Source organism: Borostomias antarcticus (assembly GCF_949987555.1).
Source record: "Borostomias antarcticus genome assembly, chromosome: 12".
Taxonomy (NCBI): domain Eukaryota; kingdom Metazoa; phylum Chordata; class Actinopteri; order Stomiiformes; family Stomiidae; genus Borostomias; species Borostomias antarcticus.
This window is the reverse complement of record NC_140245.1, coordinates 5,276,255-5,302,985: the sequence shown is the minus strand read 5'-3', so window position 1 is coordinate 5,302,985 and position 26,731 is coordinate 5,276,255. Positions and strand designations below refer to the sequence as shown.

The following is a 26,731-nucleotide window of genomic DNA, read 5'->3' as shown; positions in this document are numbered from 1 at the left end:
CAAAATCAAATATATATGAGCCCAATACAATAAACAAGTGTATACAGGGGTGAAAATTAACTTTTTGGCTCACGCTGAGTCACCTGCCAAGGGGAATGTAGATGAAAAAATCGGCCAAGTATTTTTTTTTTTCAGATAGCCTTTCCGAAAATTGGAAATTTGGCCGGTGGCAGGTGTTAATTTTCAGCCTTGAGTGTATACCCACAGATAACTAGATTGTGTGGAAACATGCCCTAACATGCAACTACAGTACGTGCTAAAAGTATCAAGCATGTCCATGTTGATATAAATGACAAGTAAATCTCCTGTCCAAAGAGTATAAGCACCCTCCATGTTGGCTCAGGTCCGTAGTGTCCAGGCGGTCAGGGGATGCGTTGAGCAGTCTGGTGGTGGACGGTTGGAGGGACCTCTAGAAGGGCTCAGTCCAGCAGTGACAGGACCCGTCTGTGGCTCAAGCTGACCAGAGGGTGGGAGACATTGTCCATGATGACCTGCAGTTTGGCCAGCGTTCGTCTCTTTCTTGGCAACTCTGGATTTTAGCATTATTACAATTCCTCTACATTCCGCATTGCATCTAGTTTGACAAATGACAGAGGAGGCACTGAAAATATATATCTGATAGATGAACAGTCATTTTGAATCATACAGGTTTATAAGATGAGTAGTTGCCTTAAAACGCTTGGGGTATATGGCATTAATAAGCTAACTTATCTATTAAACAGTGAGCAAATAATGATGAAGTGTATCTTCCATAGACATCCATTCATTTTAATTTGAAATGATATAAAGTTTTTTTTTTTTTTAAATCTTTTTTTATTTTATTTTCCAACAAAAATATATAATAATATACATATACATACAAACATACACACACAAAAAACACACTCAAATCCCCCCTCCCCCCAGGACCCCTCAACCCACCCCTCAAAAGCATAATATTCCCTAACTTAAGGAAAAACCCAAAGCTCTACTACTGCTTCAGTGCCCATATGCATGTTTCAATGAATAAAGACCCTAACAAGGAGTTTCCCCCGCTAGCTCCATGCATACGGGCCACGGACATCTCCATCTCCATGTTGGCCAAATCTACTAGTGTGGACACCCAGAGGGCCAGGTAGGTGGGGCCTTCCATCTCTGGGCTAGCTTTTTTGTGCTGCTATAAGGCCAACCAGTAGCCAACGTCACTGCCTGGTCAGTTTCAGCCCAGTGAAATAATTTAGTAACATAGGAGTATGGTAGTATAGTATCACAGGAGTTATGGGGGAACAAGGAACCACAACCAGTACTACAGACCTCATCCTAGCAACCATTCTCCAAAATAATGAAACAGCCGAGCATTCCCAGACGATTTGAACGAAGGTATCAGGGGGCAAAGATCGCAATTAGGGTTTGGGGATAGTTTCATTTGAAATAATTTACTGGGAGTGCAGTACAGTCTACATAGTTGTAATGAATCATTTGGTGATTTGGGTTTCTGGAAGACAGAAAGATATTCTCCCACACCACATTCCAATTGATTGCGCTAGATGAAATGGAAACATCTTGACTCCATCAAATATGTTTTGTTTTTTTTACTGGCATTTACAGTCGATGTTATGGTTTTTATGTGTACATTTTACATACATATATGTACATTTGTGAGAGATCACAGATGTCAGTCTTAAGTATTTTATTGGCTTTAAAAATGAAAAAATATACAATAAAAAAGTTGTTTTTTTTAATTCAAAAATATGAGCGTTCACAGTCCTCCTCTCTCCCCCTCTCTTCTCCCCTCTCCTCTTCCTCTCTCCCCCTATTTTCTCCTCTCCTCCTCCTCTCTTCTCCCCCCCCTCCTCCTCTCTCTCCCTCTCTTCTCTCCTCCTCCTCTCTGCCCCTCTCTTCTCCCCTCCTCCTCCTCCTCCCCCAGGTCCTGGATGATCTGGAGGATGACCTGGACAACATGGAGCTGGATGACATCGACACCACAGACGTCAACCTGGATGAGGACTTCCTGGACGACTGAGGAATGGACAGCGGCCAATAAGCGCTTAGAATCTATTTAAAGAGACCAAACCCCCACCCCCTTTTGTATTTGTTCTTCAATGTGTTCTGTCAGTCCCACAGTAGTTGGAAGACCACAAGAGTAATGGTGGTGATGATGATGATGATGATGAATTCTTTAGCAGGGAATTGGCGTCGAATTGCATCTTTCACAGGCTCTGATTTTTTTGTACTTTATCCTGGACCTTGCCTTCACTAATTGTCTGTGTGCATTCAGCTCTATATATTTACTCTCTGTGTGCACTATGGCAGATCACTGAGCATTTGTCAAATAAATTGCAATGACTGTACATTTATGTTTAAGACTTGTCACCAGTTTGATTATTCTTGATTCACATTATTGATTATATACCTTGTCAGCTATAGATAGATAGCCTACTTTATTGGTCCAGGTGGGAAATTGTGTTGCAGCAGTAAGAACAACGAAAAGGCAGAATCCAGACTAAATACAAATTTACAATACGTAACCTACACAAAAAATACAAAAAGAATGTAAAAAGTAGGCCTATACCAAAATCAAATATATATGAGCCCAATACAATAAACAAGTGTATACAGGGGTGAAAATTAACTTTTTGGCTCACGCTGAGTCACCTGCCAAGGGGAATGTAGATGAAAAAATCGGCCAAGTATATATTTTTTTCAGATAGCCTTTCCGAAAATTGGAAATTTGGCCGGTGGCAGGTGTTAATTTTCAGCCCTGAGTGTATACCCACAGATAACTAGATTGTGTGGAAACATGCCCTAACATGCAACTACAGTACGTGCTAAAAGTATCAAGCATGTCCATGTTGATATAAATGACAAGTAAATCTCCTGTCCAAAGAGTATAACCTTAAAACGCTTGGGGTATATGGCATTAATAAGCTAACTTATCTATTAAACAGTGAGCAAATAATGATGAAGTGTATCTTCCATAGACATCCATTCATTTTAATTTGAAATGATATAAAGTTTTTTTTTTTTTTAAATCTTTTTTTATTTTATTTTCCAACAAAAATATATAATAATATACATATACATACAAACATACACACACAAAAAACACACTCAAATCCCCCCTCCCCCCAGGACCCCTCAACCCACCCCTCAAAAGCATAATATTCCCTAACTTAAGGAAAAACCCAAAGCTCTACTACTGCTTCAGTGCCCATATGCATGTTTCAATGAATAAAGACCCTAACAAGGAGTTTCCCCCGCTAGCTCCATGCATACGGGCCACGGACATCTCCATCTCCATGTTGGCCAAATCTACTAGTGTGGACACCCAGAGGGCCAGGTAGGTGGGGCCTTCCATCTCTGGGCTAGCTTTTTTGTGCTGCTATAAGGCCAACCAGTAGCCAACGTCACTGCCTGGTCAGTTTCAGCCCAGTGAAATAATTTAGTAACATAGGAGTATGGTAGTATAGTATCACAGGAGTTATGGGGGAACAAGGAACCACAACCAGTACTACAGACCTCATCCTAGCAACCATTCTCCAAAATAATGAAACAGCCGAGCATTCCCAGACGATTTGAACGAAGGTATCAGGGGGCAAAGATCGCAATTAGGGTTTGGGGATAGTTTCATTTGAAATAATTTACTGGGAGTGCAGTACAGTCTACATAGTTGTAATGAATCATTTGGTGATTTGGGTTTCTGGAAGACAGAAAGATATTCTCCCACACCACATTCCAATTGATTGCGCTAGATGAAATGGAAACATCTTGACTCCATCAAATATGTTTTGTTTTTTTTACTGGCATTTACAGTCGATGTTATGGTTTTTATGTGTACATTTTACATACATATATGTACATTTGTGAGAGATCACAGATGTCAGTCTTAAGTATTTTATTGGCTTTAAAAATGAAAAAATATACAATAAAAAAGTTGTTTTTTTTAATTCAAAAATATGAGCGTTCACAGTCCTCCTCTCTCCCCCTCTCTTCTCCCCTCTCCTCTTCCTCTCTCCCCCTATTTTCTCCTCTCCTCCTCCTCTCTTCTCCCCCCCCTCCTCCTCTCTCTCCCTCTCTTCTCTCCTCCTCCTCTCTGCCCCTCTCTTCTCCCCTCCTCCTCCTCCTCCCCCAGGTCCTGGATGATCTGGAGGATGACCTGGACAACATGGAGCTGGATGACATCGACACCACAGACGTCAACCTGGATGAGGACTTCCTGGACGACTGAGGAATGGACAGCGGCCAATAAGCGCTTAGAATCTATTTAAAGAGACCAAACCCCCACCCCCTTTTGTATTTGTTCTTCAATGTGTTCTGTCAGTCCCACAGTAGTTGGAAGACCACAAGAGTAATGGTGGTGATGATGATGATGATGATGAATTCTTTAGCAGGGAATTGGCGTCGAATTGCATCTTTCACAGGCTCTGATTTTTTTGTACTTTATCCTGGACCTTGCCTTCACTAATTGTCTGTGTGCATTCAGCTCTATATATTTACTCTCTGTGTGCACTATGGCAGATCACTGAGCATTTGTCAAATAAATTGCAATGACTGTACATTTATGTTTAAGACTTGTCACCAGTTTGATTATTCTTGATTCACATTATTGATTATATACCTTGTCAGCTATAGATAGATAGCCTACTTTATTGGTCCAGGTGGGAAATTGTGTTGCAGCAGTAAGAACAACGAAAAGGCAGAATCCAGACTAAATACAAATTTACAATACGTAACCTACACAAAAAATACAAAAAGAATGTAAAAAGTAGGCCTATACCAAAATCAAATATATATGAGCCCAATACAATAAACAAGTGTATACAGGGGTGAAAATTAACTTTTTGGCTCACGCTGAGTCACCTGCCAAGGGGAATGTAGATGAAAAAATCGGCCAAGTATATATTTTTTTCAGATAGCCTTTCCGAAAATTGGAAATTTGGCCGGTGGCAGGTGTTAATTTTCAGCCCTGAGTGTATACCCACAGATAACTAGATTGTGTGGAAACATGCCCTAACATGCAACTACAGTACGTGCTAAAAGTATCAAGCATGTCCATGTTGATATAAATGACAAGTAAATCTCCTGTCCAAAGAGTATAACCTTAAAACGCTTGGGGTATATGGCATTAATAAGCTAACTTATCTATTAAACAGTGAGCAAATAATGATGAAGTGTATCTTCCATAGACATCCATTCATTTTAATTTGAAATGATATAAAGTTTTTTTTTTTTTTTAATCTTTTTTTATTTTATTTTCCAACAAAAATATATAATAATATACATATACATACAAACATACACACACAAAAAACACACTCAAATCCCCCCTCCCCCCAGGACCCCTCAACCCACCCCTCAAAAGCATAATATTCCCTAACTTAAGGAAAAACCCAAAGCTCTACTACTGCTTCAGTGCCCATATGCATGTTTCAATGAATAAAGACCCTAACAAGGAGTTTCCCCCGCTAGCTCCATGCATACGGGCCACGGACATCTCCATCTCCATGTTGGCCAAATCCACTAGTGTGGACACCCAGAGCTCATATGGCCAGGTAGGTGGGGCCTTCCATCTCTGGGCTAGCTTTTTAGTGCTGCTATAAGGCCAACCAGTAGCCAACGTCACTGCCTGGTCAGTTTCAGCCCAGTGAAATAATTTAGTAACATAGGAGTATGGTAGTATAGTATCACAGGAGTTATGGGGGAACAAGGAACCACAACCAGTACTACAGACCTCATCCTAGCAACCATTCTCCAAAATAATGAAACAGCCGAGCATTCCCAGACGATTTGAACGAAGGTATCAGGGGGCAAAGATCGCAATTAGGGTTTGGGGATAGTTTCATTTGAAATAATTTACTGGGAGTGCAGTACAGTCTACATAGTTGTAATGAATCATTTGGTGATTTGGGTTTCTGGAAGACAGAAAGATATTCTCCCACACCACATTCCAATTGATTGCGCTAGATGAAATGGAAACATCTTGACTCCATCAAATATGTTTTGTTTTTTTTACTGGCATTTACAGTCGATGTTATGGTTTTTATGTGTACATTTTACATACATATATGTACATTTGTGAGAGATCACAGATGTCAGTCTTAAGTATTTTATTGGCTTTAAAAATGAAAAAATATACAATAAAAAAGTTTTTTTTTTAAATTCAAAAATATGAGCGTTCACAGTCCTCCTCTCTCCCCCTCTCTTCTCCCCTCTCCTCTTCCTCTCTCCCCCTATTTTCTCCTCTCCTCCTCCTCTCTTCTCCCCCCCCCTCCTCCTCTCTCTCCCTCTCTTCTCTCCTCCTCCTCTCTGCCCCTCTCTTCTCCCCTCCTCCTCCTCCTCCCCCAGGTCCTGGATGATCTGGAGGATGACCTGGACAACATGGAGCTGGATGACATCGACACCACAGACGTCAACCTGGATGAGGACTTCCTGGACGACTGAGGAATGGACAGCGGCCAATAAGCGCTTAGAATCTATTTAAAGAGACCAAACCCCCACCCCCTTTTGTATTTGTTCTTCAATGTGTTCTGTCAGTCCCACAGTAGTTGGAAGACCACAAGAGTAATGGTGGTGATGATGATGATGATGATGAATTCTTTAGCAGGGAATTGGCGTCGAATTGCATCTTTCACAGGCTCTGATTTTTTTGTACTTTATCCTGGACCTTGCCTTCACTAATTGTCTGTGTGCATTCAGCTCTATATATTTACTCTCTGTGTGCACTATGGCAGATCACTGAGCATTTGTCAAATAAATTGCAATGACTGTACATTTATGTTTAAGACTTGTCACCAGTTTGATTATTCTTGATTCACATTATTGATTATATACCTTGTCAGCTATAGATAGATAGCCTACTTTATTGGTCCAGGTGGGAAATTGTGTTGCAGCAGTAAGAACAACGAAAAGGCAGAATCCAGACTAAATACAAATTTACAATACGTAACCTACACAAAAAATACAAAAAGAATGTAAAAAGTAGGCCTATACCAAAATCAAATATATATGAGCCCAATACAATAAACAAGTGTATACAGGGGTGAAAATTAACTTTTTGGCTCACGCTGAGTCACCTGCCAAGGGGAATGTAGATGAAAAAATCGGCCAAGTATATATTTTTTTCAGATAGTCTTTCCGAAAATTGGAAATTTGGCCGGTGGCAGGTGTTAATTTTCAGCCCTGAGTGTATACCCACAGATAACTAGATTGTGTGGAAACATGCCCTAACATGCAACTACAGTACGTGCTAAAAGTATCAAGCATGTCCATGTTGATATAAATGACAAGTAAATCTCCTGTCCAAAGAGTATAACCTTAAAACGCTTGGGGTATATGGCATTAATAAGCTAACTTATCTATTAAACAGTGAGCAAATAATGATGAAGTGTATCTTCCATAGACATCCATTCATTTTAATTTGAAATGATATAAAGTTTTTTTTTTTTTTTAAATCTTTTTTTATTTTATTTTCCAACAAAAATATATAATAATATACATATACATACAAACATACACACACAAAAAACACACTCAAATCCCCCCTCCCCCCAGGACCCCTCAACCCACCCCTCAAAAGCATAATATTCCCTAACTTAAGGAAAAACCCAAAGCTCTACTACTGCTTCAGTGCCCATATGCATGTTTCAATGAATAAAGACCCTAACAAGGAGTTTCCCCCGCTAGCTCCATGCATACGGGCCACGGACATCTCCATCTCCATGTTGGCCAAATCCACTAGTGTGGACACCCAGAGCTCATATGGCCAGGTAGGTGGGGCCTTCCATCTCTGGGCTAGCTTTTTTGTGCTGCTATAAGGCCAACCAGTAGCCAACGTCACTGCCTGGTCAGTTTCAGCCCAGTGAAATAATTTAGTAACATAGGAGTATGGTAGTATAGTATCACAGGAGTTATGGGGGAACAAGGAACCACAACCAGTACTACAGACCTCATCCTAGCAACCATTCTCCAAAATAATGAAACAGCCGAGCATTCCCAGACGATTTGAACGAAGGTATCAGGGGGCAAAGATCGCAATTAGGGTTTGGGGATAGTTTCATTTGAAATAATTTACTGGGAGTGCAGTACAGTCTACATAGTTGTAATGAATCATTTGGTGATTTGGGTTTCTGGAAGACAGAAAGATATTCTCCCACACCACATTCCAATTGATTGCGCTAGATGAAATGGAAACATCTTGACTCCATCAAATATGTTTTGTTTTTTTTACTGGCATTTACAGTCGATGTTATGGTTTTTATGTGTACATTTTACATACATATATGTACATTTGTGAGAGATCACAGATGTCAGTCTTAAGTATTTTATTGGCTTTAAAAATGAAAAAATATACAATAAAAAAGTTTTTTTTTTTTTATTAAAAAATATGAGCGTTCACAGTCCTTAGTCCCCTTGTGTTCTGGGATGTTATGCTCAGTGCTTGTGTGTATTTGGAAGAATCTTTTCAAATTCCAACTGTCCTGATTCTGAATTAGATTTTCTGCTGACACTGTAGCACGAGTTCACATGCTTCATGTTTCAAAATTCAAAAATATTTTGTGGAGAAGGCCTGGTGGAGTAGGCCTGGTGGAGTAGGCCTGGTGAGAAGGCCTGGTGGAGTAGGCCTGGTGGAGTAGGCCTGGTGGAGAAGGCCTGGTGGAGTAGGCCTGGTGGAATAGACCTGGTGGAGAAGGCCTGGTGGAGTAGGACTGGTGGAGAAGGCCTGGTGGAGTAGGCCTGGTGGAGTAGGCCTGGTGAGAAGGCCTGGTGGAGAAGGCCTGGTGGAGTAGGCCTGGTGGAGAAGGCCTTGTGGAGAAGGCCTGGTGGAGAAGGCCTGGTGGAGAAGGCCTGGTGGAGAAGGCCTGGTGGAGTAGGCCTGGTGGAGTAGGCCTGGTGGAGTAGGCCTGGTGAGAAGGCCTGGTGGAGAAGGCCTGGTGGAGTAGGCCTGGTGGAGTAGGCCTGGTGGAGTAGGCCTGGTGAGAAGGCCTGGTGGAGAAGGCCTGGTGGAGAAGGCCTGGTGGAGTAGGCCTGGTGGAGTAGGCCTGGTGAGAAGGCCTGGTGGAGAAGGCCTGGTGGAGTAGGCCTGGTGGAGTAGCCAAGTTTGATGGGTGAGAGTCTGCAGGAGGCCCTGGGTTTTACATCCCCAGTGATGCACCAGGGTCCAGTCAGCGGTCGAACCTCTGGAGCCTCCGCCGGCGGACCTCCTCGAGGGTGGGGTCTGCAGGGACGCTGAAGCCATAGGGGGGGGGGCTTCCCTGACCGGGACCTCCTACAAAAACAGGGCAAGGATAGCTTCATGTTTTCTTCTTTTTTTAAAGATATTTTTAGGGCATTTGTGCTTTATTAGGATAGGACAGTGTAAGAACAGACAGGAAAGGTGGGAGAGAGAGAGAGGGGAAGACATGCAGCAAAGGGCGTGGGCTGGACTCGAACCCACGCCGCTGCGGCAAGGACCAGCCTCTATATGGTACGAGCCACCCGGGTGCCCCCAGCTTAATGTTTTCTGAATGAACATTGAGACACTTTCGGTTCTGTGTATGTGGTAAAGGCACATACATAGTAATACATAGTATTGTATAATTGATCTGTCTATTCAGTAAAAAACAGTAGATATAATAATAGAATTGGTAAGTCCAGAATAGTGTGGGGAATGGTGAAGATTTGAGGGTCCAGGCCTAATGTCAAAAATCATTTGAAAGAATAAAATGTTTCACATGTATCAGTCTGAAATTCACAGACGGGAAGATACTGTGTGGGCTGTTCACACCACAGCGATGCAGTCATAAGCTCAGTTCACTCTGAGCCTGCTTAGTTAATGGAACCTGATGGCAATTCGCATTAATAAATCATTTCTCAACCTCAGCCAAGGCAATTTGGCCTGAAATTATAAATCATTGACAGAAACTACATTCTCGATGAACATTTTCAGACAACTTATTCATATTTAGTTATATTCTGGCCAACCACTTCACTCAAGATAGAAGCTACTCTCCGATTGGCTCAAAGTCAACAATGAACAACAGACATGGGAAGATTCAACATGCTGAATTTGCCACATACTGTACCAGTTGCAGAAGGTGCTCGTTCTCGCCGATGACTTACGGTTTGGCGTGTCCTGATATTTACTGTATCTATGTTAGCCTGTTGGTAATGACTCACCTCTGTCATTCAGACTGGCCCTGACGGCTGCCTCATACTGCTCGTCCTCAGACAGCCCGCTGGTGTACCGGTGATCACTCTGAGGGGGCGTAGAAGCACCTCCGCTGCCACTGTATCCTACATAGTCGCATACACACAGAATTTATTATATACTAGAAATTAGTAAAATACAAAAACACTGAAGTAGAACAAATAAATTGAAGTGCAAAATAGGCACCTACCTGAGGCATTATAATGTGCATTTTGTCTGGCATTATATCCATTCGATCTCACAAATCCTGTAAAAAAAGAAACACTTATAACAGTGTATCAAATCAGTATTAAATGGGGTCCAATTCCATCAATTCAAAATGTAAACTAAAATAAACAATTGCATAATTTAATTAATTTTTGTATAACATAAGAAGATTATTTTTTGCATCCAAAGTTTTTACATTTTCCTGAACTGACTGCAATGCAATTGAATTGACCTTTAATTCAATCATTTCAATTGGATTTGTTTTGGGTTAGTGTTATGGTCCACTTTACAGTGGGTTTGTTTTGTCCCCAATTACATTTCCCCTGACTTGACATTTTGGTATACAACATTTCCAGCTCAACCAATCACAGTAGTTGAGAGAAGGTAAATAACTGGCTGTAGTGGACAGAGAAGAAGCAGCAGGAATGTCACTCAATCACTCACACACCTGCACATGATTTCATCACAGCCTTCAGAGGACCGGCCGTGTAGAGAAGCCCCACCGCGATGCCCGCTAGGTGTCCCACAAAGGAGGTCCTGCTTGCAAGGAGAGGATAGGACGAATTACCATCCCACTACTCAACACACACCCACGGCTCTGTAGTTAAGACACACATTAAAACATTAGGGGGACAAACACTGTGTGTGAGTTTCTGTGTTCATGTAATTCCAGTGTTCATCATGAGCACACACACCGCAGAAATGATGGACACTTTCATCAGAAACCATTATCAGGACACACACAGCATCTAATAAGTCTCTATCAAACAATCAATTATCTTTCTAGACCAGCATTTAAACCCAATTCACGCAGTCATCCACTGTGGATACAATACAATACAACAATACACAACAACAATATGCCTGAGGACAGAGGGGTATTCACCCTGGTGACGTCACATGGATGAGCACCAACTCTACCCAGCTGGCATAGCGATTGGACACACGGAGACCCATCACATATGTGACCCCGCCTGGATGGTAGTGGTTACTCAGCACCTTTAGAGCAAACAGGACCCCTGAAACAGTCAAAACAGACATAAACACTACTGTGAAGGTCCCTAAAGGCCATGTAAACTCTATTGTGAAGGACCCTAAAGGTATGCAAGTATACAAAAAATCCATAGCTAGTTGGCAGTACCTGAAAAGCCCACAGCACACTGTGTGCTATAGTAGGAGTCTTGGGTGAACTCACTGAGTACCATCTCCATCAGCAGGTACACCACGCCTGTGAGCAGGGAGAAAACCGCTAACAGGTAGGCAAACCAGGCACCGCCCAACCTGCGCTCCAGATGGACGCCCTTCCAGAGAAGTGACACCATGTTGAAGTAAAGGTGCCAGTCGTCAACATGGTGCACCGGTGAGAGTAGCAGACGGCGCCATTCCCCACGCCAGTAGGCCTCCCGGACGCTGACACAGGCCATCAGCAGGGGTGAGGCAGGCTTCAGGAACAGGTATACGTTGAGCCCCAACACAGCCAGCGTCACGGGGGGTATGTTCCCCACCCCCATCTGCAATACCTGGGAGGCCAGCAGCACCAGCCCCAGGTGGGACCCCGTCTGCCTCCTCCTCATTCTCACTTAAGACACAGCAGTCAAGTCTGAAAAGAAATAAGATCTAACTACTATGAACAAAATGAAATAAGATCATTTAGAACCTGGTGTGCACATCGTTAAGACAAAAAGCATTACTTGTTTAGTCAAAGTAATCTGAAGTCACGTTAACAAACACAAATAACCGTTGAAGATAGCTGAATAACTTGGTTCTAATTCAGAGCACAAAATAAAGTAGGAACGTCGAGCTGCATGCAGGCGGCTTCTAAACAAAAATTAAAAAATTCATTTCAACACCGACTCAAAATGAAAGTGCATTCCGTTTTAACTCACGACCGGCTTTCTGCCCAAAGAAACGTTGACAGCAAACTCGCAGGAACCAAAACAGAGGTCCCTACTTCCTGTGTAGCAACTCCGTCAGTCTTTACTCCTCTCCGCCAGGGGGCGCACTATCGAGCCTAATGACGTTGCTTTTCGAAGACTGCAGAGCTTCGTTATTCAACAAAGTAGCTACGGGCTGCCACTAGCAAGAGAGCCAAGAGTGCCTAAATTCCTTTGAATTTTCGATATTTAAAAGCACATTACGAGCTTTTAACATTATCGTGGTGCCTTTACCTACTACGTGGATCAACTCTGCCACCAGCTGGCTGGATCTAAAGTGGAGTAGCCAGCGAAGGCGCTTCTGACCAGCAGACGTTGTCGAGCTAACATATTAGCAGTAACAGCTAGATAGCTCGCTAGCCAGAGCCGGGCGAATCCCATCAGCACGACGGGGAGCCGGGGCCCCAGAGGGAGCCTGCCTGGGCCACGGCTTGATGCACTCAGCCTGCCTCGCCCCAGCAGCAGCTCAAGATGGGGGAGACCAAAATCATCTATCACCTCGACGACCAGGAAACACCGTACCTGGTGAAACTATCCGTGCCTGCAGACAGGGTCACTCTGGCCGACTTCAAAAATGTCCTCAAGAAACCCAACTACAAGTTCTTCTTCAAATCGATGGATGATGACTTTGGGTAAACTCTTATCAATGCATTTACCTAGCTAGATAATGTCAGTTTGCCAAGTACGTTTACATCAGCTAAACATTTTCTATCAAATTAAAATACATTTAGTTAGATAACGTTAGTGAACTTAATTATGAAGCTAGCTAATTCCTTTGTCCAGAGTTAGCTACGGTCAGCTAGCACTAAGCTAACGTCATTCGTCTCGTTGACACGTTTGTTTACACTGCGGTAGCTAACCTAGCACCAGCTTGTTTGCTAACATTTTGATTCTTGCCTGCGAGCTTGCAGTGTTCGTTTGCTCATCAATTTGTCTACTGTATAAAACACATGAACTAGTGATTGAGATTTTAGCTAGGCTGCTTAGGTAGCATTTTATCTATTTGTTTAGTAAGAGTGAAAGGAAGATAGTTGGTCCAGAAGCTAGTGTGTCTAGAAGTAGTCGGGGGCTGGGGTCAGGTGCTGGAATGGGTCACTCTGAGAGAGGCCCGCTGTTGTTGTCCATTAGCTGCTAACGTTAGTTCGCTCCTAGGAGAGGAGGAATGTGGGCTTGGTCTCAGGAATGCCCAGTTTATCACACTGGCAGCTTTACGAGCATGTACCTTTGTGCCTTCAATAGTTTGAACGTAACGTCGCTCGTTTCTTTACGTGTCCCACATTCTGATACTCAACACCGTCAGCTAACGATGTTAGATAATACACTTTACTGAGGGGAGGGGTGACATGGGTGGGGCACCTCTTGTTCTGGGACTGAGCACCAGGAAGGAAGGTGTTTGGGGGTTGATTGTGTTTGGGTCTAGCTTTATAAATAACATGCACACCTGTTTCTATTTGCTTCTATTCTCTCTGGGATGAAACCCCCTCTGGTGAGGGGGGTTGGGGGTGGACCTGTTTGGCAGGACAGGATAGGTCACAGCTATAACAGCTTTGTCACATCTAAGGTCAGAGATTGCTGAGCCTGAATCCCACATGCCTACCATCTCATACAAACAGGACTCCTTGGACAGCTAGGCTGTGTCCTCACCAAGGATGTTCTCTCGGTATGTTCTGGCTGGCTTCTGGAAGGGTCAGGTGAAGCAGATAGTGTGTCCTGTCACTGTAGTACTGTCACTGTAGTACTGTCCAGTGGTGTGGTGTTCTGAGCCAGAACAAAGACAGCAGGGGCCAGACATGAATAGATAAGAGCCAGATCATGGCTCCAGTACAGTCACTGTGATTCAGGGTTGAGTCAGGAGAGTCATGTCACATGCACCTGCTATTGACACCTGGGGAGATTGGAATTTGATCCTACAGAATGGCTTTGTTTGTGCTGCGTTTGAACACTCTCTCTCATATACCGGTATAAAACACACACTCTCTCTCTCTCTCTCTCTCCTGCTATTGACACCTGGCACAAATGCAGGCTCTCACACACAGACACTGTTCTCTTGTCGGGGGATCCCATTGAAGTGTTTAAGGTTGTAGGTGTTTAAAAGCAGCTTGTCAGGTGTCATGTATTATCTGCTTTGACAATGCATTAGATCATCAGTCGCTGCCTCCCAGGACACGTCATGTGTGGTTAGCTTCTGCAGCGTCTCCCAGGCTTATGACTAGGGTTGCAAATTTCAAGGAATTTCATTAGTCGATCACTGTTAAACTTAACAAACAATAGTTGATCAATTGATAAGAACGTCCCATGCTGGACTGCGCTTTGCTCGCTTCATTTTTGCGTCGTCTTCCGCTGTGTCGTTGAAATTTCCCAACGTCCCAATTAGCCTTCACTACATGGCAGGGCGCCCTCGTGTGCAGTCAGACCTTCAATCATGATTACATTTTCACACAACTCCCGTTGATAGCGTTCGTTTAATTAATTGAGTAACCAAATCTTACTTGAGTAAATTCTAAACGGCAATTAATCGATAGTTGATTAACTGTTAACATCCCTACTTATGACTCATAGTTCGTCTACTGTTAAAGGAGTTGTTCGGTATTTAGCATCATAGGATCATATACTTCGGTCCATATCTAAATTTTGACAGACTGCGTGTGCACTCTTGAGATATTAGTGCTCATTGCTCATGTAACAGCCAAGTCACAGCTAACTATATAATGAATCTCTATGGGCATTGGGCATATGTATATATACAATATGTATATTAATCCTTTGTATACTTAGCTGTGACATGATCAATGAAACACTAATATCTCAAGAGTGCAGTCTGTCAAAATGTTGATATGCACTGTTGTATTATGATCATAAATAACCTTATAACAGGGCTTATGATGCTAAATACCAAACTACTCCTTTAATATTTTGAGTTACCAGCCACTGGTGTGTACTTATCTCTCCTGAGTGTAGGCAAAGCTAATTAATGTGAACTGTATGAGCCGTGCCTGATCACCCTCTCTCTCTCTCTCACTCTCTCTCTAACTCCCTCCCTCTCTCTCTCCCTCCCTCTCTCTCTCTCTCCCTCTCTCTCTCCCTCTCTCCCTCCCTCTCTCCCTCCCTCTCTCTCTCCCTCCCTCCCTCCCTCTCTCCCTCTCTCCCTCTCTCTCTCTCTCTCTCTCTCTCTCTCTCTCTCCCAGGGTGGTGAAGGAGGAGATCTCTGATGACAATGCCAAACTGCCCTGTTTTAATGGACGTGTTGTGTCCTGGGTGAGTTGAACACACGTACACACACACACACACACACACCCCAACTCCGACTCAAGTATTCAGGGGAAAACCCACTTGGAAAGAGTATTGATGAATACTGTCTTTCTGTGTTTTCCATGTGTCTGTGTTCACTTGCATCAGCCATCGGACTCTGGGGGATTGCATAATAGTGTGTGTCGAGAGGGGGTGTTTGATTAGTTTTATTTGTGTGCCTACTTACAGTAGTGTAATTGTCGTTTAGTTTGTGTGTTTGCTCAGTGTGGTTGTTCATTAGGTGTATGCTTGTGTGTGTGTGTGTGTAATAGCACCCATCTGCTAGAGCCATTCACTTTCTCAGAGAAGGGTCCCACGCATCTGCCTCATAATGTCATTATAATTTAATGATGTTAGCTAGAAGACACAGGCCTACGCACATGCATGCATGCACGTACACACACACACACACACACACACACACACACACACACAGCTCAGAGACATAATTCTGCTGTCTCCATGCCTGAGACATCTGGTTTTCTGCACAGCCTTTCTCCCTCCCTGTCTTATCTCTCTCTTCTCTCTCTCTCTCTCTCTCTCTCTCTCTCTCTCTCTCCCTCGCTCCGTTGCTCCTACCCTCTTCATTGAGATTGGATTAAGTGAAACTGAAATCACAGGACAAATGTCCCTAACAAAGCAAAGCAGCTCCCTGCATGACACCTGACTGGAAGATTTAATCACTGAGAAAAGGAGAGGAAAGAAAGAGTTTTAGTGTGGGCATGAGGAGGAGCAGGAGGAGGAGGGAAGGAGAGAACGACAGAGTGTGTTTTGTGTGTGGGTGTGAGTTTAGGCAGCCCGAGAGCTGGGTTGACTGAGTGAAGAGCGTGTTTGTGTCCCTCATGGCTCAGCTGTCCAGTCTCAGTGGGATCTGTGCTCTCTCTGTTTGTCTGCCTGTCTCTAGACTGTCTGTCTGGGGGACTGGCTGGCACCGTCTCAAAGTCCAAAACCTGTCTGTCTGTCTGTGTGCCTGGCTGTTTGCTATGAGCTTAGTGAGAGAATGATTCAAAATTGACACTGTATCCTGTACAAATGCTATTGATTAATGATCAGATGATTGCTTAATGATCAGATGATGCCAGGTTGTCATTTGTCTGAGCAGACGTGTCTCTGGGTGTGTCCATAGCTGGTGTCGGGGGACGGCACCCACTCAGACGGTGGCTCGGTGGCCGACAGTCTGTCGGAGGCCCCGCCCCCCCTGGAGAGGACCGGAGGCATCGGGGACTCCAGACCACCCTCCTACCAGTCAGTACCCTCCCTCTGGTCTGCGTGTGAACGTGTGGATGAAGCTGTGGATGAGAGTATGTTGTGTATTAGGACGAGTGTCACGCCCGCGTGACAAAATGACAACAGATTACATTTATACTTCTGGCTTTGCAAGGTTTTATCATACACGCAGCAAAAACATATTGAATCCTTATAGTTGCGACTTTCCGGGTTGAGCACAGTCAAATGATATGTGATTTTTAAGGGTAGCTTAATTACACAAAAAGGTAAGCTTACATAACCTTGCATATTACTGTCAGACCCCCAGCAACGTACAGCCCACTTTCTCTTGACATTTTAATAGGCACAAATTTACGACTCTATAGGGCGCGTTCTCTGTGGACGTCTATTCACATTCTATGTGACGGGGCGCGAGATGGCCATGATATGTAAACAAGAGCCCTATTCACTATTTATCTATTTCTAGATTTTATTGTGTTATCAAACTATCCTATTCTATAGCTTTACACGCCCAGGTACTCACGTTGAAGTCGCAGGCCTACGCTCATGTTATTGGTCATTTTCCCCGAGGTGAGGGGGGCTTGTACGACTACAGAGTGACTGTTGCTCTACCAAAATTAGCCTGTATATAGCAACAGATATAAAGGCAATTCACTAGTCATTCACAACAGTTTTTGATATGATGGCTTTGAGCACTCAGGAGGGTGTATTCTTTTGTGCGCGTTGTTGTTGTATTATTATTCTTTTGTGTGCGTTGTTGTTGTATTATTATTCTGTCTTGCTGATGATGAAGGCTATGATGTCGACTAGTATCAGGAGAAGCGTCTGCGCATGTCTTTTCAGCACGCTGCTCTGACAGAGCGCTGTGCGTTGGTGCTTGTCCTGGGCGTGGTGCCCGTGCAAACAGCCTACAGTACATACAAATACATTCACTAGATGGACAACCGTTTATTAATTTTGAGATAAATAAAACATTTTGTTTCTGTCTTCTGCTGCATGGCTCTGAGTGTGTGTAAGTCACAGGCAGACAGGCTGGTACTGTCCTTTGTCCAAGATGACGGACTATTGTGACAGATCCTGGGGTGTGGTGTGGTTAATGAATATTCTGATTGCCTGCTAATTAGCCTGCTAAATTTGGGAAGAGTTGTGACTAAACCCTTTTTGGCTATTTAGATCTAAGATGTTCTAAATAAATTTGACATCATTACATAACCAGGACTTTGATGAACAACTTTCATATTGACCAAACAATTCACCACTATCGTTTAGTGTGTGTTTTTACAACATTTGTGAGGGTGGAAAAAAATAGTCTTTATAACTTTTGTGTTTGTAGATCTACCTGTATTTACAAGCTGAATATGGTACTGACCAAACTATTCATGGCATATAAATGTAGCTGTGATTGTCCTTCAAATAAAAATATAAATCACTTTGGAGTAAGTGTGGGTTCAGTTGATGAAATTTAGATAAGTATCAGACAACACCAAAATCACAAAGCTGAAAAAAATTCAGCGCAGACCTGAGGGGTTAATGTTATTGCAATTTTGGCCTCTGCTCATTACTGATCTAATCGCAACTAATGCATTCCTTCCAGTTGCCCGCTGCATTACAGTTCACAAATTCCTGATTCCTGAGTAGATCCAGCTCTACTCAGCATGGGAGCGCTACAAATCACAGACGTTTGTGTTGAGTGCATTAGGGTTTCCTGACCATTCACAGGCATTCTCTTGAGTGAGCTGTGAGCAACTTCACTGAGGTTGAAAGATAATGTCTAACGTTAAGTTTTGGCAATCTAATTGTCAGCTGACATGTTGGAACGATTTACTATAATCCAATCTTTAACTAGAAAGGGTGCTTAGAGAGCACAGGGCTCTGCCCATTAATGCATGTTGTTGGTGAAATTGAGTTGAAATGGTTAAACTCACTTCTCAGTATAAATATAGCACACTTGCACCATTGAAGAGTATGCTTTTTGGTGGTGTAACTGATAGTGTTTTTTATTAGAGGTGGTCATGTATGAAGACAACTGAACATGCTTGTGTATTTTTTTTCAATCAGCCGACTGAAAATATACCCTCCGCCAGCGGTCGCTGGGCGGAGCCAATCAATATGCTATAGAATAGATAGAAAGTGTCCCAAAAGCTCTGGCAACTTGAGAAAGTTCCCATTATCATTGGGCTAGCTATTGCTAATTCTGTTTCTGAGGCGGATGGCAAAACCTAAAAATAAAAGCTATTAGCAGCCATGTTAGTTTAGACACAGCTCGCCAACTCCATCATCATTAGTGCTTCTTCCAACATGAATCTTTCACTGTGTGTTCTGAATCTTTCACTTTGTGTTCAGCTGTCTTTAACGTTATGGTGCTAACGTTATTGCAGTGTCATAGCTTTCCGTCTCCCCCCCTCCTTAGCTCGTACTAAATGTCGGAAGCTGCTAGATTTGTTGCTAGCATGTTGCTTTTGAGTTGGATGTCTGAAAACAGTCTATCTAACTAGCTACAGTATCTGATAACCAGGTGTGGTGAGAGGGAGGACGAGCAGCAACATGATGCAACTTGGATGGTTGAAACCTGAGACTGTTGCTCAATCATAGATTTTATATCTGACGCATGAACGAATTTAACTATTAATTAACCTAAACACACATACTTTTATCCATATGCGCATATAGTACATGGCTGTAAAAACTCTAAAACGACCCTAAATGTTGGGTCACACAATAAGGCCAAGACCTTTGTCAGGTTGTTCATGATGAAGGTAATTATGAATAGATTTTATTACTGATATTAGTGCAAAAATCTGTCAGTCTACCTTGAGGCACAGACAGTGTGCAAAGAGTGAACCTCGTTTTTATTTGAAATTGGCACCATAGTTAATTATACTTAATATTTGCAATTACAATATCAGGCAAAATGATCGCAATTATTAATTTTTGTCATAATCGTGCAACCCTAAATTGACTGTGTTTGTGTGTGTTTGGGACTGAAATTGTGTGTGGGACATTACTGTATGTCTTTGTTCATATGACTGTGTGTGTGTGTGTGTGTGTGTGTGTGTGTGTGTGTGTGTGTGTGTGTGTGACTGACTCTGAGTGTGTGTTTTGATTAATGTGTGTTTTGATGAATGATTGTCTGTCTCTATCCCTTCTCTCTCTCTCTATGGTTGTCCCCTATTTCTCCCCACCTTTCTCTTTCTGTCTCTCTCTCCCTCATCACCCCTCCCTCTGTCTCTCTCTCCCATCACCCCTCTCTGTCTGTCTCTCTCTCCCTCATCACCCCTCCCTCTGTTTCTCTCCCTCATCACCCCTCCCTCTGTTTCTCTATCCCATCACCCCTCCCTCTGTCTCTCTCCCTCGTCACCCCTCCCTCTGTCTCTCTATCCCATCACCCCTCCCTCTGTTTCTCTCTCCCATCACCCCTCCCTCTGTCTCTCTCCCATCACCCCTCCCTCTGTTTCTCTCTCCCATCACCCCTCCCTCTGTCTCTCCCTCATCACCCCTCCCTCTGTCTCTCTATCCCATCACCCCTCCCTCTGTCTCTCTATCCCATCACCCCTCCCTCTGTCTCTATCCCATCACCCCTCCCTCTGTCTCTCTCCCTCCTTCCTGTTCTGTGTTTCAGTGCGAAGGCAGCGGGGGGGAGGGACTCTCTGGACAACGAGACAGAGACGGGTTCCATGGTCTCCCAGCGGAGGGAGCGGGAGAGACCGCGACGGAAACACACCAACGAGCACGGTCAGAGAGACGTCCACCCTAACCCTCCACACAACCTCACACTTCCGTCTCTCCCTCGCTCTCTCTCTCTACCCCCCCCCCTCTCTCTCTCTCTCTTCATTTCTCAGTCGCTGTCCCTGCCTCTCTCTTGGTCTGTCTGGTGGTCTGTGCTGAGGTGTGGGGTGTCAGAAGCCCCTAGTTCAGTCTCTGTCTGTCACACAGCTCGGCTCACATGACTCTCAGAACGGAGATACGAACGACTGTCGGAGTCACACCTCCTCTCCATTCCCCTATCTCCTTCTCTCCATCCTCTCATCACTCGCTGCATCCCTCCATTTCTCTGTCTCTCTCCATGCTGTATCTGAGTGTATCTGTCTCTCTATGCTGTCTGACTGCTGTCTGTCTCTCCATGCTGTCTGTCTCTCCATGCTGTCTCTGACTGCTGTCTGTCTCTCCATGCTGTATCTGACTGTATCTGTCTCTCCATGCTGTGTCTGACTGTATCTGTCTCTCCATGCTGTGTCTGACTGCTGTCGCCCCCTGCAGGCGGGAGGATGAACGGCTACTCCCGGGGGGGCCGGGGGGCGGAGCTGGGGACCTATGACAGCTGCTCCTCCTTCATGAGCAGCGAGCTGGAGTCCACCAGCTGCTTCGACTCCGAGGACGACGACGCCACCAGCCGGTCAGAACCTCCATACGACCTTTACACGACCCTTAGGCCTGGGTCACACGACATCGACACGGGAACGAAAATGAGAACGAGAATGACCTTCAAGTTACATGTAACGTTGTAGCAGCGCTGCTAGAAGTTATCATGGTCACATGGAAACGCTATCGCAACACTGGGCCTGTTATAAACAGACCCTGACAGTTATCTATGAAAATAATTTGTTTCGAATGCATTTATTTAGGGCTGCCTGTCTTCAACCAAAAGAAATCTTGGTCAGCCTGTTCTCAGGCTTACATTTTCAAATTAGGGTGATCCCATTCCTTAGTTAGTAATTAAGTAGTAGGCCTAATTCGTTTTTCAGCATCAGCGTATAGTCTGTGACTAAAAACTCCACGTCTAGATATGAGAGGGTGTAAGACTTTTACAAATCTTTTCGAAGCCTTCTGTATGTTTGCGCGTTGTCTAAATGACATAACGCTGCTGCTGCTTTGTCTGGAGGTTGTGTTTTGACTATTATAATGAATAAACGAATAACAGATAACAGATTACAATACTGTAGCAGAACATAATCTAATCGAATAGAATAGCCTAACAAAATAAAATAAAGATAGGCCTCCATTTTACAATGCTGCGCAACCATGTATTTTAGAGATTCGGCTGGACTTTAGACCCTTTTGTCAGCATCCTGCTTAAAATACGCTCCCCATACACACTATGTATGGAAGCAAATCAGTCATCAGTCTTAACATAACATGCATTTTATTAAAGCCTATAGCCTATTTTTTTGTCTAGCAAGCTTTATTGCTGGGCTAATAGAATCTTGGTCGGACAAGAATAGGACATTGAATCCTACAATCACATTATGGGCTTTAAAATGATGTTGTGTTGTAATTTAACTGAACGATAGCTGAACGTACGTCATCATTATCAACACGAGATCGCCTCATGTTCAGCATCATGACCTCTGACCTGTGTGACAGGTTCAGCATCATGACCTCTAACCTCTTACCTGTGTGACAGGTTCAGCATCATGACCTCTAATCTCTGACCTGTGTGACAGGTTCAGCATCATGACCTCTAACCTCTGACCTGTGTGACAGGTTCAGCATCATCACCTCTAACCTCTGACCTGTGTGACAGGTTCAGCAGCTCCACCGAACAAAGCTCCTCCCGCCTCATGAGACGCCATCGCCGTCGGCGACGGAAACCCAAAACCTCCAACATGGAGAGGGTGAGAGAGAGACACACACACACACACACACACACACAAACACACACATACATCAACCTGATTTGATAAGTATCTGACTCCCTCTCTTCTCCTACAGTCGTCCTCATTCAGCAGCATCACTGACTCCACCATGTCTCTGAACATCATCACCGTCACCCTCAACATGGGTAAGACCTGTCTGTCTGTCTGCGTCCGTCTCTGACCGTCTGTCTGTCTGCGTCTGTCTCTGACTGTCCATCTGTCTCTGTCTGTCCATCTGTCTGTGTCGGACTGACTACTCTTGTCAGCAGATCATCACCCAGTTATTTTCATGTAATGATTGCTTCCTCCCCCCCCCCGTAGAGAAGTATAACTTCCTGGGCATCAGCATCGTGGGCCAGAGCAACGAGAGAGGAGACGGGGGGATCTACATCGGCTCCATCATGAAGGGCGGGGCCGTGGCGGCGGACGGGCGCATCGAGCCCGGGGACATGCTGCTGCAGGTGTGTGTGTGTGAGAGAGAGACACACACAGAGATGGGTTTGTAGGATGAGAAATAACGGTGTGTATGTGTGCGTTCCCATGACCGCCCTGACGACATGTGCCCTTCCGCCATGCAGGTGAACGATATCAACTTTGAGAACATGAGCAACGATGACGCTGTCCGAGTACTGAGGGACATAGTGCACAAACCTGGGTGAGACATACCCACACTGTGGTTGTAGATGAACACATATTGAGCTATCGTTCTGTCTGCATTCTGTGTGTTGCCAGCTCAGTGTTAACTGTGTGTGTGTGTGTGTGTTAACTCTGTCCACAGCCCTATCACTCTGACTGTGGCTAAATGCTGGGACCCCAATCCGCGCGGCTGCTTCGCCTTGCCAAGGAGTGAGTTTTGACCTGCTGCCGTACCCCCCCCTCCCCCCCCCCCTCCCTCCCTCCCTCCCACCCTCCCACACACACACAGTTCCATAGTGGTATCATATTGTTGTTAATCCTGTTCTCCTGGGTCTTCGTCGCAGGTGAACCGATCCGCCCCATCGACCCCGCTGCCTGGGTGTCCCACACGGCCGCCATGACGGGGGTGTACCCCGCCTACGGCATGAGCCCCTCCATGAGCACCGTCACCTCCACCAGCTCCTCCATCAGCTCCTCCATCCCCGAGACCGAGCGTGAGTCCCCCCGACCTCTGACCTGGGAATACCCGCCCGACCCGTCCGAGCTTTTCCAAAACTTTGTCCCCAGAGACTGAAGGGCAATTCTGGTGCAGCTTAATAGCAAAAACACTATAAACACAAAATAAAATAGATTAAAAAAAACACTTGCACACAAACAAGACAGCAGTGTCCATGAATAAAAAACTGCATTTCTTACCACCACCCCCCCCCCCCTCCTCCTCTCTTCTCTCATCTCTTCCTCTCAGGTTTCGACGATTTTCACCTCTCCATCCACAGCGACATGGCAACGGTTGCCAAGGCGATGGCGTCGCCTGAGTCGGGGCTGGAGGTGCGAGACAGGATGTGGTTGAAGATCACCATCGCCAATGCCTTCATAGGTACGCATCACTTCCTGTTGAGATGCGGGCTCTGTCTCTTCCTCCTTTCAGTAATTTCAGAGGTTTTTTATTTATTAAATTTTTTGCGTGATTGCTGAGACTTTTGTTTGTGCGTGTGTGTGTGTGTGTGTGTGTGTGCGTGTGCGCGTGCAGGCTCAGACGTGGTGGACTGGCTGTTCCATCACGTGGAGGGTTTCTCAGACCGCCGCGAGGCCAGAAAGTACGCCAGCAACCTGCTGAAGGCCGGGTACATCCGCCACACCGTCAACAAGATCACCTTCTCCGAGCAGTGCTACTACATCTTTGGAGACCTCTGTGGCAGTAAGAGCACCTCCCCACTCCCCTATACACACTACTGTCACACTCCTACATAGCACCAATCTGGATACCAGGATGTTGGCGGTCTGTGTCAATGTTTGGAATATTGTGTAAATGTTATGCTTCAGGCAGCCCTCTCTCCCTCTCCCTCTCTCTCTCTCTCTCTCTCCTCCCACCCCCCAGACATGACCCACCTGTCTCTCCACGACCACGACGGCTCCAGCGGGGGGGCGTCCGACCAGGACACCCTGCCCCCCCTGCCCCACCCCGGTGCGGCCCCCTGGCCCCTCAGCGTGCCCTACCAGTTCCCCGCGCCTCCCCACCCCTACAACCCCCAGGCGCCCCCGGAGCTGGCCCAGGGCTACCCCGGCCTGGGGCAAGGCAGCGCAGGCAGCCAGCACAGCGAGGGTGAGCGCCTCACACCCACCCACCCGCACCCAGACCAGCCCGTCCTGAATATCCCCCAGCATGCTGTGCGCAGGATGTGTCTGATGTAGTGATCCTGGTCCAGACCCTGGTTTAGTCTGCAGGGTTTTTCCTGGCTCAGAATGGGTCTTTTGGGGGGTGATACGCACACAATTTTGGGGGGAAACCTCCGTTTTATTCCGAGTAGCCTACTAGCATATACAGGCCTGTATTCTTGGCTGATCTCGATTACTAGTGGTCCAAACCATGGACAATGCAAGAAAGAGGGATGGGCTGCTAGACAAGCTATGTAGGACACATTTGGAGAGGATTTGAATTGCTAATTTTATTCTAGATTTTTAGCATTTTACACTGGTGACTTTCCTTTGGCTCTGACTAAAATCTCTTTGGGGAGCGCCCAAAAAAAATCCTCTATGCAGGAAAAACCCTGGTCTGGATAGCATTGAAACAACATTTAATCCCACGTCATACAGTGATGGACTGTGAGCAATATGCCGTGAACATAAATACTGACCTCTGACCTTTGCCCCCTCAGGTAGCAGTGGTTCTAACTGCAGTAAGACGGACGGGAGGGGCGGAGCCGGGGGCTCCAAGTCCGGCGGCAGCGGCAGCGAATCGGAGGTGAGGAGCCAGCGCGCTGCGAGCGAGCGCAGCGTCCGCAGCTCCCTGAGCCAGCGCAGCACCCACTCCCACGCCCTGTCCTACGCGCCAGGCCTGGTGTACGGGCCCCCCGGCCTGCCGCCCCAGCCCCCCCACCTCTCCTCCGCGCCCCCCGGGGCCCCGCCAGGCCGCGAGCTGGCCTCCGCGCCCCCCGAGCTCACCGCATCGCGCCAGTCCCTGCGCATGGCCGTGGGAAACCCCGGGGAGTTCTTCGTGGACGTGATGTGATCAGACGTTTTTTCTTTTTCTTTTTTAGTTTAGCGCTGAGAAGGACAGACAGGAGGGACAGAAGCTTCTAAAAAAAAAAAATCATGCCTTGTTCTACCCCAATCTTCGAACCGTTTCCCCGAAAATGTGCTCTTGTTCGCTTCTGCACATAGATTTAAAAGTGTAGGACTTGGTTTAAGCTTGAGCTTTTACACCAATCCTAGGCTGTGGAATCCATGTGGGGGAGCGGACAGGTTCCCTGATCAGGGAGAAGGTTTAAAGAGTTGGAAACAGCTGCTCCGCACTGCTCGGCTCCTGAGCCTGGGGGCCATACTTTCTTCAGTGAAGAAGCCCCTCCAGGGGGAACCAAAGCGCCTTCCTCTGTTCCCCTCCTGATAGGGGGATGAGTTTCTGTGGGGACATGACTGGGAGGCAAGGGTTACAGACCGGGGATAATGACTCAGCCTTTTCTATGTGGATGGTTTTCATTTGTTCCTCTTTTTGCTTTCCTTTTTCTATCTGTTCTCTCCCCTCCCCAGCCTGGCCCAGAGACACAACAGAGAAAAATCCCTCCTTCCTCAATCCTCTCCTCCTCCTCTCCCCTCACACCTCTAACGACAGATCATGTGTAAAAAAGCAAGACAAAAAACAAAAAAACAGAGATAAACGAACACTAACCTTTAACTTTATACAGAATGTTTTTGTTTGTTTGACTTATGATAAAGAGACAGAGAAAAAAAGACAGAGAGTAAAACATGTTATGTAGTAGCGCAACCATGCAAGAGAACCGAGGTTCTTTCTGTGCTGGCTCGTTTTGTTATATATGTAGCTGGTTGCCCGTAGCTTCATTTTTCAACACTAAACGTGAGCATCCAGCTCCAAGACTGGTTTTAAAGAACATTTTCAGCCGTTTGCCGAGTCTCTCAAGCGATAATGTATAGTGGAAAAAAAGTTTTCTTACCATGTCTTTCACACTATTGAGAAAAATGTCTTTTTATTTATAAATATAGTTTTATGACTCTTAACTTGATTGTGCTGTCTTGTCTGTGTTTCTGTGAGAGGGGCAAACTAGGGAAAGGCTGGGGAAAAAGGACATAATTTGCACTTCAGGGAAAGTGGAGAATTCCAGTCAGTGGAAGGAATGTGAAGTCTG

General features: G+C 45.2%; 2 protein-coding genes across 4 annotated transcripts; one reads left to right on the top strand and one right to left on the bottom strand.

Annotated features, from left to right (window-relative positions):
- Window positions 1-9,048: 9,048 nt before the first annotated feature.
- Window positions 9,049-11,965, bottom strand: rhbdd1 (rhomboid domain containing 1). Its single transcript, XM_084446769.1, has 6 exons — window positions 11,514-11,965; window positions 11,259-11,391; window positions 10,821-10,909; window positions 10,356-10,412; window positions 10,135-10,251; window positions 9,049-9,244 (listed from the first exon to the last, which is right to left on the bottom strand). Exons 1-6 carry the CDS (start codon window positions 11,944-11,946, stop codon window positions 9,141-9,143), a joined length of 933 nt encoding a protein of 310 aa, XP_084302895.1. The 5' UTR covers window positions 11,947-11,965; the 3' UTR covers window positions 9,049-9,140.
- A 471-nt stretch (window positions 11,966-12,436) lies between these two features.
- On the top strand, window positions 12,437-26,545 carry LOC311316077 (segment polarity protein dishevelled homolog DVL-3-like). Of its 3 annotated transcripts, XM_084446827.1 has the most exons (15): window positions 12,437-12,938; window positions 15,492-15,561; window positions 16,721-16,839; window positions 20,441-20,553; window positions 21,079-21,214; window positions 22,343-22,433; window positions 22,531-22,600; window positions 22,776-22,915; window positions 23,033-23,109; window positions 23,233-23,300; window positions 23,435-23,584; window positions 23,836-23,967; window positions 24,121-24,288; window positions 24,469-24,693; window positions 25,247-26,545. In XM_084446827.1, exons 1-15 carry the CDS (start codon window positions 12,778-12,780, stop codon window positions 25,597-25,599), a joined length of 2,073 nt encoding a protein of 690 aa, XP_084302953.1. In that variant the 5' UTR covers window positions 12,437-12,777; the 3' UTR covers window positions 25,600-26,545. The 3 variants fall into 3 exon arrangements, with proteins under 3 accessions (XP_084302953.1, XP_084302952.1, XP_084302951.1); XM_084446826.1 differs by lacking the exons at window positions 12,437-12,938; window positions 15,492-15,561; window positions 16,721-16,839 and having other exon boundaries at window positions 18,920-20,553; window positions 22,352-22,433; XM_084446825.1 differs by lacking the exons at window positions 12,437-12,938; window positions 15,492-15,561; window positions 16,721-16,839 and having other exon boundaries at window positions 18,920-20,553.
- Window positions 26,546-26,731: the final 186 nt, after the last annotated feature.